Below are 12,956 nucleotides of genomic sequence, written 5' to 3'. Positions count from 1 at the left end.
GTTAAAGCAACCGCTCAAAGAGAGGTGGCTCACCGCTTTGCACCGTCACAGTCAAAGCAGGCTGTTGCTGCCCAAAGGAAGAGGGACCAGAGCCCCATCTCTCCATCTCTGCCATAGGAGGGAAAGGGGGATAAGGCTGATTGGGAATAGCAGGAGGGATTTGGATTTGGAATCCAGGAGGAAAACCTCTGAAGAACTGGGCTTGCTTTTCTTGCTACCATCACATATGAGGAATGGGAGGAGTAGGCAGAGCCAGGAACAGTTGGACCCAAGCTCTGCAGCTCTCCAGGGTTTCAACGCTGCAAGTCAGCGCTGCCTTGCTGCCCCAAGGAACGCATTGCCCGAGACAACCCTCTGCTTGTCAAAGCCTACTCCTGGCCCTCTACGAGTGAATAGAGTTAGAAAATGAAAATGTAATTTTGGTTGAAAGCAACAAAGTGCTTATGACGTGAAACGCAACGGGCCCGGTAGCAACATAGCCTAATTGCTATTTTGTTCTTTTAAAACAGGGTGTCCAAAAGGTACTTATGGTTCAAATTGCCAAAAACCCTGTAAATGCATGAATGGAGGCCATTGCGACCCTGCGTCGGGAACTTGTGATTGCGCGCCTGGTTTCATTGGAGCCGACTGTAGTAAAAGTAAGCCAACATTCATGTTCTGCTTCTTTCAAAAAACAGCAGAGAGAATAATCTGCATTAAGAGCTTGTCAGTAGAAAAACAGACAGATCCCAGCTACCTCCTGCTTGAATTGTAAATCAGGATTCCAGCTTTGTAAAAAAGCTCTTGCAAAATATTTTCCCTCTCTTATGCGTGCGTAGAAGCAAGGACACTCATCCCAGGATTACAACCTGCTTGCCCAAATTTATTTCTAGAGCCAGCTCAGCATGAATTGCTCAAGTTCCTTCTTCCTGTCCAAAATTTCTAGGTTGAGAAATTATCTCAATATTTTGCTTCACACTATGGTGCCATTAATTTCAATAAATGGGAAAAAGATCAAGTTTTGTCATGGCAAAACTGGTAAAGACTCCATGGCAACCCTACTCCTCTATTTTTGAGCTAAATTGTGTGGCTGAATTTCTGTGCTATTTCCAAAGCTATGAACTCTATGAAGTTCTCTTCAGCTTCTTCACAGAAGGGCAATGCTTTAATGTTTAGTAGCCTATAGCGTTGCTCTTCAGCCTAGGACAGCATCAATATTAAGGAAGGAAAGCTATCTTTAGCTGGAGGGATGAGCAGCTGATATTTCAGTTGTACATTCACCTTCTTGGTAGGAAACCTACTAAATGTTCCATATGAAACCATGGATTATATTTATAACCTCAAGTAAAGTTTCAGAGGAAGAAGCAGTCATGACTTTGGATGGGTTTTGGTTTCATAGTTGCTTTGAAGCACATTAGCTGGAATAAAAACAAAGCCAACTCTACCTGTAAGATCCTGGCTATGTTAAAAATGAAAACTGGCATTGGATAGCCAGGGTGTTTAACAAAAGACTGTGTTTCCTTCAGCTTGCCCTGAAAACCGATACGGGAAGGACTGCACCCTGTTCTGTGCATGTGGTAAAGGTCAGTGTGACCCACGGACTGGCAAGTGTACCTGTCCTCCCGGCCAAATGGGACCCAGCTGTCAGCAAGGTAACAAAGCGGGACCCAAGGTCATCTCGTCAGTTGGTGACATACTTAAAACAACCAGCAAATAAAACTCAGCGCCAAACATTGTTTTTAACTGCGTTTCCCAATGCCTTTGCTTGATAACGTTGCAGTTTGCTGTACTCGGCCCCTGTCCCTCTCCGCTCCGCCACCCTGCCTTTATCCTGCCCCCGCCTCCTGCCCACATCTCACCGCTTTGCCCCACCACACTCGGTACCGTTGCACTGGTTTCTCCGCAAAGCTGTAGTGACTCCTGTCAGAGACTGCAGTCCAAACCAAACGCAAAGATGGGGAAAAGGGCAGTTCGTACCTCACAACATGAGCAGTGTGAGGGTGCTGTGGGTGGATGGGACTAAATTCAGAAGTAAATTACTTGAACTGAAAAAGTGAAGGGAGAGGGTTTGCTGAAGAGGAGTTGAGAGGTGGGACAAAGGGAGAAGAGCAATAGGAGCAAATGTGGAGCGAAGCCAAGTGAGGAGATATGGTGAGATAGAGAGTGTTTGGATGAAACTGCTAATAAGAATCATAGAATCATAGAATGGTTTGGGTTGGAGGGAACCTTTAAAGGCCATCTGGTCCAACCCCCCTGCAATGAGCAGGGACATCTTCAACTAGATCAGGTTGCTCAGAGCCCCGTCCAACCTGACCTTGATAGTTTCCAGGGATGGGGCATCTACAACCTCTCTGGGCAACCTGTGCCAGTGTTTCCTACGCATGGAGTAGAGTGTCCCACAGCCCTCAGGAGATACCAGGCACTTGGGATACTCTGTGGGGAGCATGTGTTTGGAGTTATTCCCTGTCACCTTCATCCTTTTTTGGGATGCTAATTCATTTATTTTTTTCAAACTTTGTTAATTCTCTGTAGTGTGTCCCCAGGGACAATATGGCCCCAACTGCCACCTGACATGTACCTGTCAGAACGGTGGTATCTGTGACCACGTGGATGGCAACTGCACTTGCGCGCTCGGCTGGACGGGAAGATCGTGTGAGAAAGGTAATTTTCTGCTTTGATGGTAGTGAACATGTACATTCAAGCAGGGGGTTGCAGTGTCTACAGACCCGCAAGAGGGGACAAGTTTTGCTCAGGTAGATTCTCTCCCAGCTGCATTTGTCTCTGTAGCTTCTCTCACACAGAACTGCCCCTCGTTAGAGCTTTAGGTCTTTTTTCAGAGACAGTTTCCTCTTGAGTCCTGCTCTGCAATTCTCATAAATTCCTTTGCACAGACTCTTACTTCTTGTCCTGTCCAACTTTTGTGGTGTTTTGTTCATGGGAACATTGTTTTTTCTATCTTCTTTCATGTTCTCTGAGGTCAGCAGAAGCCCACGTCTCCCTCCTCTCTTGTTAAGTTGACTCTTGTTATTCTCTTCCCTTTGACATTGGACTGCAGTTGAACTTTCCGTGTATTGACTTCCCTGCTAGTACAGTTCTGACAACATCTGTCCAAAGCAATTGAGATTGTCTTGCTATTTCATCCTTACTCTTCTCCATGACAGCTCTCCCTTACACAAGACAAAGCACACTAAGCTCAGTTTTCACTCCAGAAACCCTCCTGCCAGTGCGAAGTAGACATTTTCCACATCTTTCTGTCCATCTCCCAAAAGTCATTATGCATTTCTGTGTTCCTATTTCTCTCTCCAGATAAAAGATATCTGTATAGTTACGGACTTAAATGTTCAGAAAAACATGAGTTTACTGTTATGATGTCAAATAAATAGTTAGTTCTGAGTTCACATGCAAGACAAATGTCATCATTACATCGTAATTGCCAGGGTGCAATCTTCCCAGCACACTCCCAGACCCTCATTTACAGCCTTTCTGTCCCTGACATCTGTGAATATCCACCTCAAACTCCACACATATCTTTACCAAGAACTGGTCATTATAGGGGAGTGTCCCTGTATAGAAGTGTCATATAGAAGTGACACTTTTTAGCAGAATTCTTCGAGGCAATTGTTTCACTTTGCACCTGAGAAAACTCAGAGACCTGTTTCATGCATGCATGTATGCAGGAAAGGAGCAGGGAGAAAAGGAAAGATGCTAACTGCGTGGAGCCACTCACAATGTGAGTACCACTGTGGACAGGCACTAAAATACCCCACCCTAAAAAAGTGCAGTTTACCAATAACTGGCTAACTTCACGTTGCGTAGGCCACCGGTGTTCATCTCTATTTGTCTGTTCCTTGAAATGTCTATGATCACCCATAGGCAACCCATGTGGGCTGCAAAGCCTCAGTAGGATCATGCAGGTGTCACCACGTGGAGTGGTGGATCGTGGGTGTATCTTATAGATGCGCTTAGATAAAGCATCTGGTGTCAAGCACAGGGGTAGACATGCACACAGCACATAAAGAACTATGTATTATAGCACGAGAAAGAGCTTCACTGTTTATCTTTTGACAGAGGTAGCCAAGTTATTGGAACTGTGAGTCTTTATTTCCACAGCAGTGTGGTTTTGAGTGTGTTTTGACTGGAAATCAAAGACAGCTAATCAGGCATCCTTTTTCTAGTGGTTAGATATGATGTTCTTGAAAGACCTTGTCTGACATTTGCAGAGTTATGAATCCGGTTATTTGGACAGCCACGCTCATTTAAGTTGGTCTGCCCGGATTCAAATTATCACAGCGGTGGGAAGTTAGCTTACACAGAAAGGATGCCTAGGTTAATGATATTGGCACAGTCGCTTTTGCATAACTTGGCTTTCAGTAATTGCAGACGTGTTTATGTCTATAAAAGCAGATATCTCATTATACATGGCAAGTCTGTTGCGATGTGTGGAAAAGAGTTCCTCACAGTTTTATTAGGAATTGGAATAGTGTGAACTCCAATGATAACACAGAGGAGGAAAAGCTACCTGTTTTCTTTCACGCTTTCTAAGTGCCTAAAAGAAGATATTGCTGTAAATATAGGGAAAAAAAAAGAGAAGGTACCATTTATACCATTTACTATGTGGCTTTACAACACGTAGCGTGGGTTCAACATTGACTACGTAGAGACAAATTAAAAAAGGTACGCTATAAAAATTACAAGGAAATTGCTCTTCAAACATCCATAGAACATAAAAGATTTCTCATCGAAATATGTAGATGCATCATAGTTGTGCAGAAATGCTGTATCTTCATAACAAACATTCTCCTCGGGTCTGCAGGTTGTTGTGTGGGCATCATATCTCAGCTATACAAACTATCACATAAGAGCTTTTCCAGGTGAGGTCAGTGATTATTTTTTGTCTGTTTTTCTGTCCATGTGTTGCCAGCAGAATGTCTCCCAGGGAAGTACGGGTCTGGCTGTGGCTTGGACTGCTCGTGCCAGCACAACGGCACCTGCGACAGGTTCACGGGCTGCTGCCAGTGCCCCGAGGGTTACTACGGCCACTCCTGTGAGCACAGTAAGTGGAGGCACCCTGGGCCGGGTGCTCTGGTTCCCAACAGTAACGGGATGTGGGGCTTCAGAGCAGTCACGTAAATACCTCGCGCTTCAGTTAAAATTTTTGGGGTGTCCCAGATCACCCAGCTGCTTCCAGAGCTGAGTAACTTGCATAGCTCTGATGCTGGGGTGGTACAAGTTTAAAAGCCCAAGGCATTATTAGAGTTAATGGTAAATATAGTTTTTGTTGGCTCCCAGGGAATGTAGCATAGAATACAAGGGATTTTTAAAGGGATGTACATTTTTCTTCATACACCTTCCTCATGTGAAACTTTCATTTTTCAGGGTGTCCCCTTGGATTTTATGGGCTAAGCTGTCTTCATGCATGTGCCTGTAAAAATGGAGCGAGCTGCGATGCAGTGACAGGACAGTGCATTTGTCCTCTGGGTTATCAAGGTGTCTACTGTGAGAAAGGTACTTGCACCCCTCTGATGTAAGAGAAAAAAAACCAAACAAACAAAAAACCAAAATAAAACTCAAAAAACCCCGTGTCATTACTCAAATGTTTGTTTGTTGAGACCAACTTCTTCCACATTTTGAGCTTTATGAATATCCTGAAACACTAGATTTGGGATTGTTTACCTGTTACATAGCTGGGTGTTCTCATTTCCTTATAAATTAACTAATCTGGTTCCAGTTAATAAGGTGAAAGTCCTGGTCTCCGTGATGTCTTGCAGCAATGAGTTCCACATGTTGTTTATTAAATATAAGTTCTTTTTACTGATTTTAAATTTGCTTCTAAAACTCCAAATAAGATGATTAAATAGGTGCATGTCAGACCTGTGGAGTGTTATGGAATAGTCTTCTAGAGAGTTCTAATTAAAAATGAAAATAAGTGCCAGTTACATTTCTGGGACAGATTTACAGATAGCTTTGATAGGTTAAATTAGACGAACCCAACATAAGGAGAGTTCATATAAATATTATGCCTATTCCGCTCTGTTCGATTCTTCATTAAACTTGGCATTTACACTAGCTTCAGAAGAGTGTTTATGAGCTTTCCTCTGAGACATCCTGGAAAAACTCTTCTGGCTTAATGTACATCTTGCCACTCAAATGTGCATCTAAAAAAGTGCTCTTGCTGTCAGGCTGCGACAGGGGCTGGTTTGGAGAGAGGTGCCGGCACCGGTGCGACTGCGGAGATGCTCCTTGCGATCCAGAGACTGGGAAGTGCCTTTGCCCACCTGGGAAGACTGGAGACAAATGTGACATTGGTAAGGGTAATATTTTCTAAGGGCTGGACTATGTATACTTAAACAAATATGACCTGTTGGTCTAAGCGTAACTGTAAAAGGACATTTGCTGGTGTTCAAGAACACATTGTTTGTAGCAAATTACTCTTATGGGTTATCAACAGCTTTATCAACAGGCTGTACCTCTTGATTTAATCAATATTCCAGTTGATACACCGATAGGAAAACTGTTTATGGGTCAGCTGGAAAATGTCGTTTGCCCTGCGTTTTGGAGAACACGCGCTGCTCAGGAATATACCGAGAAGCCCACAGTTTTGCAGACATAGTGGGGAAGACTGGAGAGGGTGCAAATGGACACGAAGGGATGCGATTGCCGTGTGTTTTGTCACACAGACATTGTGACCCTTTTCAGACCAACCCAAAAGTATGTCCAGCTCCAGGTTTGCTTCCCCGGGAAGCAGGGTGGGATCCCTGCGGATGAGGGTAGCGGAGCTGCAGCAGCTCTGCCTGGGGTTCAGCAGTAGCCCAGGAACATTTAATCCAAATAAAATTCCCTCATTTGCAGCACAGGCACTTGGGCTGTGTGTTTGGGAAATGGTTGGCCCACGACAGCAGAATTATTTTGTAACAAGGGTATAAAAATAGGTGAGAAAATTCTCCTGTAGGGAAAACCAATCCCACCACTGTATCCTGATGAGATAGTTGCAGGGTTGAGAGGCAGCAATGGCAAGCCAGATTCTTGAGCCGGATTCTGATCGCAGTTATGCCGGTAGAGATTTAGGGTAATCACTGGAGTAAAAGGAACTGCAGTGGTTTAAACAAGTGTAAGAAGAGATTTGTGATCCTAACGATGTAGCAAACGAGATAAAAGGTGTGAACGTCCATGTGCTGATATCGGAGGTTCACACCAGGAACCGTAACCCTCCTGAGCAACCGAATCACAGTGGGAGAATATTGTTTCTCCTTTTGTTTTAGGATAGGACAGGAAACAGCTTTAAACAGCCTGTTACTAATGCAAAGTGATTGCTGGGAGCTTAAGTGCTAGTGCAACCTGCAGAACTAAAATGGAAAATGATTTGCTTCCCTCTCCGCACTGTCCTGTGGTCAGAAACCGAAGCCACCCAGCCTGCAGGCGCCGGTCCGGTGGGGGACGCCAGCCTCCCCCGCAGCCGGCACGGCGCTGGGCACCCAGGGGCCTTTCCAGCAAAATTTTAGGCAGAAGCGGAACGCAAGGGGGAAGCTCAGCACCACAAATGTGAACCGAGGTTTTGCTTCTTGCAAACTCTAGGAGTCATTTTTATTTTTCTTAAATCAGCTAGGGTAGCCCCCATCCATGAAAAGCTGTTATGGGGTAGGTTTTATTTGCATTTTTATTTTCAATTAGGCTCAGTTCATCTGTGATATAACTGTGAGCAGCTGTGACTGTGCAGCGGCCATAAAGATAAAAGGCCTGATTTTAATTTGAACTCTGGTAAAGCACCCATTAAACAGGCAAAATGTTAATTAAAAAAAAAAAGAGAGAGAATATAACAGACTTTTATGGGCGCTCTTTTTCTGTAGTAAATTAACATTGCAGACTTTCAAACAGATGTCTTAAATACACATTGTTATTAACATGAAAATGTGGTATTACATAAATTAAAATCAGGTCCAGAGGTGTTCAGGGAGACCTTTTCTCATAACGTTTCTTAATTGAAAAGGGCAAGCTCTGAGCGCACGGGGAGCGTTCTCCCACGTGTTGGGGCTGCAGCTGATGTGGGGCTCAGCAGCACTTTTATTTACCTAATGGTGCCTCTGTGAGAAAGCGAGAGCCTTGATTATTTACAGTATTTTCTAGCGAGGTGAGGGAGAGAGGGCTATTGTTTACAGTGTATTTAGCACTCTGCCTTGTGACCTGCTGCTAACTTTTCCTTCATGCCTGTACTCTGACTGCATAAAAAAATTGCAGTGAGAATTTGTCAGCCTAGGTATGAAATGTATTTGTATTTGGGACTGAGACATTTTGTGAGTTTAATTTGCCAGGAGGCAGCAGAATTGTGCAGTCAGAGTAAGACATAAGAGTATATATAAAATGGATTAATTTTCAATTTCACATTCTTTGAGTGAAGGCTCTTTGCTGGTGCACACTGACAGCCGAGCTGTGCAGTGGGGAGGTGGAGGAGATAGTGTGGATCCAGGATGCTGACAGTAACTTTCCTGAGCAGATCCCAAGATATTTTCCGCTGGGCTGTCAACCCCTGTTTTTACACCAGGAATGATTTCTATTCTGGGAACATCTTTAGGACAGCCGGGCTACAGTTTGGGCGGACCATGCGGTAGATGAAACTTGAGGACTGCAAGGCTTTCCAAAATGTCGTGTTTTAATGTTAAGAGATGTAGGTGTCTAAGTAGCTTCCTGATCCCGGAGAACAGGGAGACTAGGGGGGGGAGAACTAGGGGGCATTCACCATCTTCCAAACACTTCTGTCCTTCCAGAATGCGGGTCAGACCAGTACGGCCCTGACTGCTCCCTGCGATGCCAGTGTGCCAGCAAATCCCAGTGCAATCCGTACAACGGGAACTGCGTATGTCCAGCCACGTGGATGGGGCCAACCTGCAAAGAAGGTAACACAAGCTGGAGATGTGCAGGCTTTCTTAGTACGAGAAATAATGCATTGACTATGGTGGTGGTCAGTGGATCGTCTGGACCAGAGTATCAACTCACCACGCAAACATGGTGCTCAGCAGCAGTCACCACAGTTTCTGTGTCTGGCTGTGTGAGGCAGAAGCCGTTCTGCATTTCCATCTCTGGTGAAAAACTCAGAGCCTGTGATAGCATTAGCTTTGCTTGGAAGGGTTGTGTTGGTGTGTGCTGCCCTCCTAAAGGTCCAGAAGTCTAATGGTGCAAATGCCAGGGGACGCTGCAAATGCCAGGAGTCGTTCCAGGTGGTTGTGAGGTCTTGGCCAAGCTGAACTGGCTCAGTGCAGAGGTTTCCCCTCAGAGCAGGCTGGGGAGATCTTGCACAGACTGCTGAAGGATTCTCGTGGTTGCCTCCAGCACAGCTGTGCTGGAGAGCTGTACATTCTTCTATGCCTGCCAGTGTGAAATCTTGCCCTGAAATAGTTGATATCCACAGGCTCTGTAAGACGAATAAGGAGGTTTACTTGTGGTACGTGCCATCACATTCACTTACTTTTCGTAGAGGCCAGGTTTTGAAGAGCATGATGAGATGTGATAAGCCAGATAAGTAGATAAAACATTGGAAAATAGATTTGGATTGATCTGTGTGGGTACTAAAGAGCTCATTGCACTATCACAAAAGGGTTATGTGGTTTTTTCATTTATATAATTTCTCTTCTTAATGAGGTATAGTGCTGAGTGAAAGTTTCCTTCCACTTGTAGTCTAATCACAACTGGCTTGATGGTGACACCATGCAATTCTTCATTTAGTTTAGGAAACACCTTGGGAACCTTCTGTTTGAGAGATGTTTTATTATTTTGCCTGCTCACTGCCTCTGTGAGGCAGCCAGTGTAACTCAGTCCTCTACCTTCTTTTGAAGAGTACCATTTATTGAATTATTTAAGTGTAAATTGTATAATCTATGTAATATTGCAGTATTATGTTATATAGACCTGAAACTGTGTTTCTACTTAATTCTCTAGGTGGCCCTCCAAAGCTTCCTTTTTATGAAGAACAAACTCAAGAAAGAGGGAGTATTTTTCCAAGAGCTCTACAACAGTAACATTTGGACTAATAAATGAACTGTTTTATATGCACAGACGGTATTTGAATTTGGATATGAAAACAGCTATTCAATTCAGCTTGAATTGTACTGAAGTATTCACACTTCTTATGGAAGACTACAGAGGCCATTTAGTAGCTGGATCCTCTTAAAAAGTTGAATCTGTTTCATGTATTTATTCCTAGCCTCTTACCCCTCCATTAATCTGCTCTGGACATTCTTTCTGATATATAATATAAATCATTGTTTGAAAGCTTGGACATGTTTTTAATAAGACCAGCTCCAAAGACTATCAGGAAAAGCAGTATGTAACGTATCAACGTGCAGTGAGCCGCACCACGTATAAGTTACTTTCTAAACCCGCTTGAAGTTTAATGAGCGTTTCACGGATTATGAAGCCAATATGGATTCTCTGCAAAATCACATTGCACAGAAACTAGTGGGATTCACCAAATTAATTCCTCTTTGAATAACATTGTGTGCTCTAGAAAGGCATCCAATCTAATTTTAAACTTGCAACTGAAGAAGAATCCACCACAGTCCTCGATAAGTTGTTAATTAATTTAAGAATATGTAGCACATTTCTAGTGTGGATTGACTGATTGGAAGGTCTCCAATCTGTATCTTGCTTACGTCTGAATCCATCTTCTAAAGAGCAGGATGTCATCTGTCAGGCTCTTCTGGTTTTCTGCATTCTCCCATCTTGTCAGTTGAGTTTCTCAGTGGTTTGTCAAGTCAAACTGTGCAGCAGTTCTCATAAACAGTACCTTCTAATGCAGGAAAGAGTTTTATCTTAGGCAGAAAAAGCAGATAGTAAGCAAGGATAGATGCTTGAAGATAATCTTTGTGTTCTTTATATAAAGGATTTTAATGCTCCTTTACTGCACAATAGTTCAATTAAGTCAGCTTTAAAAAGTCCTGACACCATTCAACAGCTGCTGTTGGTCACTTAATAGAACAAAGACGTTTTGGTGCTATTTTGTCTGTTTAGACAGGTTGTTCTTTAATATAGAACTAAGTCGTTATAAAGAAATACTGTTCACTATTTTAATATTCTATATTAACCAGACTAAAAGATCTCAAGAGTGCCTCTTTATACCTCTCTTTAGGTTAGGAGTTACAAAACCTATGTAGTAACCTATTGAGTCTGACTATATCAAAAGTGCACTTATTAAAGGACATCAGGACCATGGGCTCAGTAGACCTGGTAGTACGGGCCGTTCCCGGTCTTGTGTTCACACTACCATTCACACACCATAACAAATTGCAACTCTGCAAGAGAAGATTCTTGTCTTAGGAGAGACAAAGTAACAATAATTGATGCTAACTTGTGATTTTTAAAGATGCCGTTTGTTGTTGCGGTTGGATAATGAGTAGGTGAAGTAAGAGTTTTACCCCATGGTTCGTCTCAGGTCTTAAACACATCTGCAGTCATTAACTGTCCAGTACGAAGCAAGTGATACTGGCTCACCTGGGACTTTAATTCAAACTGTGATCTACTGGAAGCAATACAGGTTCGGTAGGTAATTTTCAAGCTTCATGGAACTCTTATTGTTGTTGTTCATCACTTCATAGGTATTGGAAGTCATCCTAAACACAGTAAGGATATTTGTGAATGTGTCAAAATTCATTAACCAACTGTGCTTCCAGCCAGAAAACACAGGCGCTGATGCTGATCCCTTGTCACTACTTCTTTGGAGCTCTGTGAATGTCGCTGGGAAGTTTACTCAATGTGAATGTGACAAAATTGTTGTCCCAAAACTAGTCAGAAGTGTGTGGCTCTCAGCAGGGCTTTACTGTCAGCTGTGACATTTTAAATATTCTTTTGGAGATGTGCTGGCCTGGATCTGATCCTACAATTACGTGATTTTGGGGAAATTTCACTGAACTGGAGCTGACAAGGTAAATCTTGTGTCAGACAATTAGATATAATCTTAGCAACGGCTGGAGAAGAATGACCCAAGTCAAGCGATTGACATCTTTTTGATCTCAACTATGTATTTACTGCAGAGCCGAACTACAATAGTAATGCAAGCATTGCATTATAGTCACGATAGTTCATAGAATCATACAATAAGTTGAGTTGTAAGAGACCTCTGGAGGTCCAGGCTTCCCTTCAAAGCCATGTCAACTTCAAAGTTAAATGGGGTTGCTCGAAGATTCCTCCAGTTGAGTTCTGAATATCTCCAAGGATGGAGATCTCACAACCTCTTTGAGGCCCTGTCCCAGTGAAAGTTTCATGCTCGCAATTTTTTGTTTTCCTAGTTTGTAATCAGAATTTCCTAAGTTTCAACTTTGGTCCGCCGCTTCTCATCCTTTCATTGTGCATCTCTGAGAAATGTTTGGCTTCATCTCATCTACAGCCCCCATGGGGTAGTTGAAGACAGCAATAATACCTCCCCTTGGTCTTCTCTTCTGAAGACCAAGCAAACCCTCTCCCTCAGACCCAGCTGTATCAGCCCCGATTACCTCGGTGCCCCTCCACTGGCCCTCCTCCAGTATGTCGGACATTTCAGTGTAGGGAAAGATGCCCTAAGACTGGTATGGTTGCTCAGCAGCTAATGCATAAAACCCAAGAACCTACATTTTGCTCTTTGACAGCAGTTTATAAAATGTACTGTTTTTTTTCTTATCTATGTATACTGATACGTGATTAGAGCAGCTAATCAAAGGGAAAACCTTTCTCAAGCCATGTTATTTACACTTGTGTATACTTGTTTACATTTTCCACAGTACCTTGATAATAGAATTGTAAATATGTAGGATAGGAAATAAAAGATTTTTGTGTTAAGTATTTTTAAAGAATGTCACAATTTTAGGTACCTGATGAAATGCATGTTTTAAGTGACTGATACTGAGCCTGTGCCAATGAATTAGAGGCCCAAGTAGATCTGCCTGGGAAATATTTCAGCAAACTTTTTTTTAAATCAGAAAATGCCAATTCATACAAAACCATTCACATGCAATAGT

At 43.0% G+C, this 12,956-nt stretch overlaps 1 protein-coding gene across 1 annotated transcript in view; it reads left to right on the top strand.

Annotated features, from left to right (window-relative positions):
- LOC104256045 (multiple epidermal growth factor-like domains protein 6) overlaps positions 1-10,947 on the top strand; it is a 205,701-nt gene extending 194,754 nt beyond the window's left edge. The window contains exons 30-37 of the mRNA XM_059822605.1: positions 510-638; positions 1,506-1,631; positions 2,512-2,640; positions 4,904-5,032; positions 5,356-5,484; positions 6,159-6,284; positions 8,739-8,867; positions 9,907-10,947. Of these exons, the coding sequence (XP_059678588.1) occupies positions 510-638; positions 1,506-1,631; positions 2,512-2,640; positions 4,904-5,032; positions 5,356-5,484; positions 6,159-6,284; positions 8,739-8,867; positions 9,907-9,986 (977 nt within the window). The 3' untranslated portion in view covers positions 9,987-10,947. The remainder of the gene's footprint in view (positions 1-509; positions 639-1,505; positions 1,632-2,511; positions 2,641-4,903; positions 5,033-5,355; positions 5,485-6,158; positions 6,285-8,738; positions 8,868-9,906) is intronic.
- The last annotated feature ends 2,009 nt before the right edge of the window (positions 10,948-12,956 follow it).

This window comes from Gavia stellata, chromosome 11 (assembly GCF_030936135.1).
Source record: "Gavia stellata isolate bGavSte3 chromosome 11, bGavSte3.hap2, whole genome shotgun sequence".
Lineage (NCBI taxonomy): Eukaryota > Metazoa > Chordata > Aves > Gaviiformes > Gaviidae > Gavia > Gavia stellata.
The sequence above is the reverse complement of the archived record's forward strand: the minus strand, read 5'-3'. Positions and strand labels throughout refer to the sequence as shown.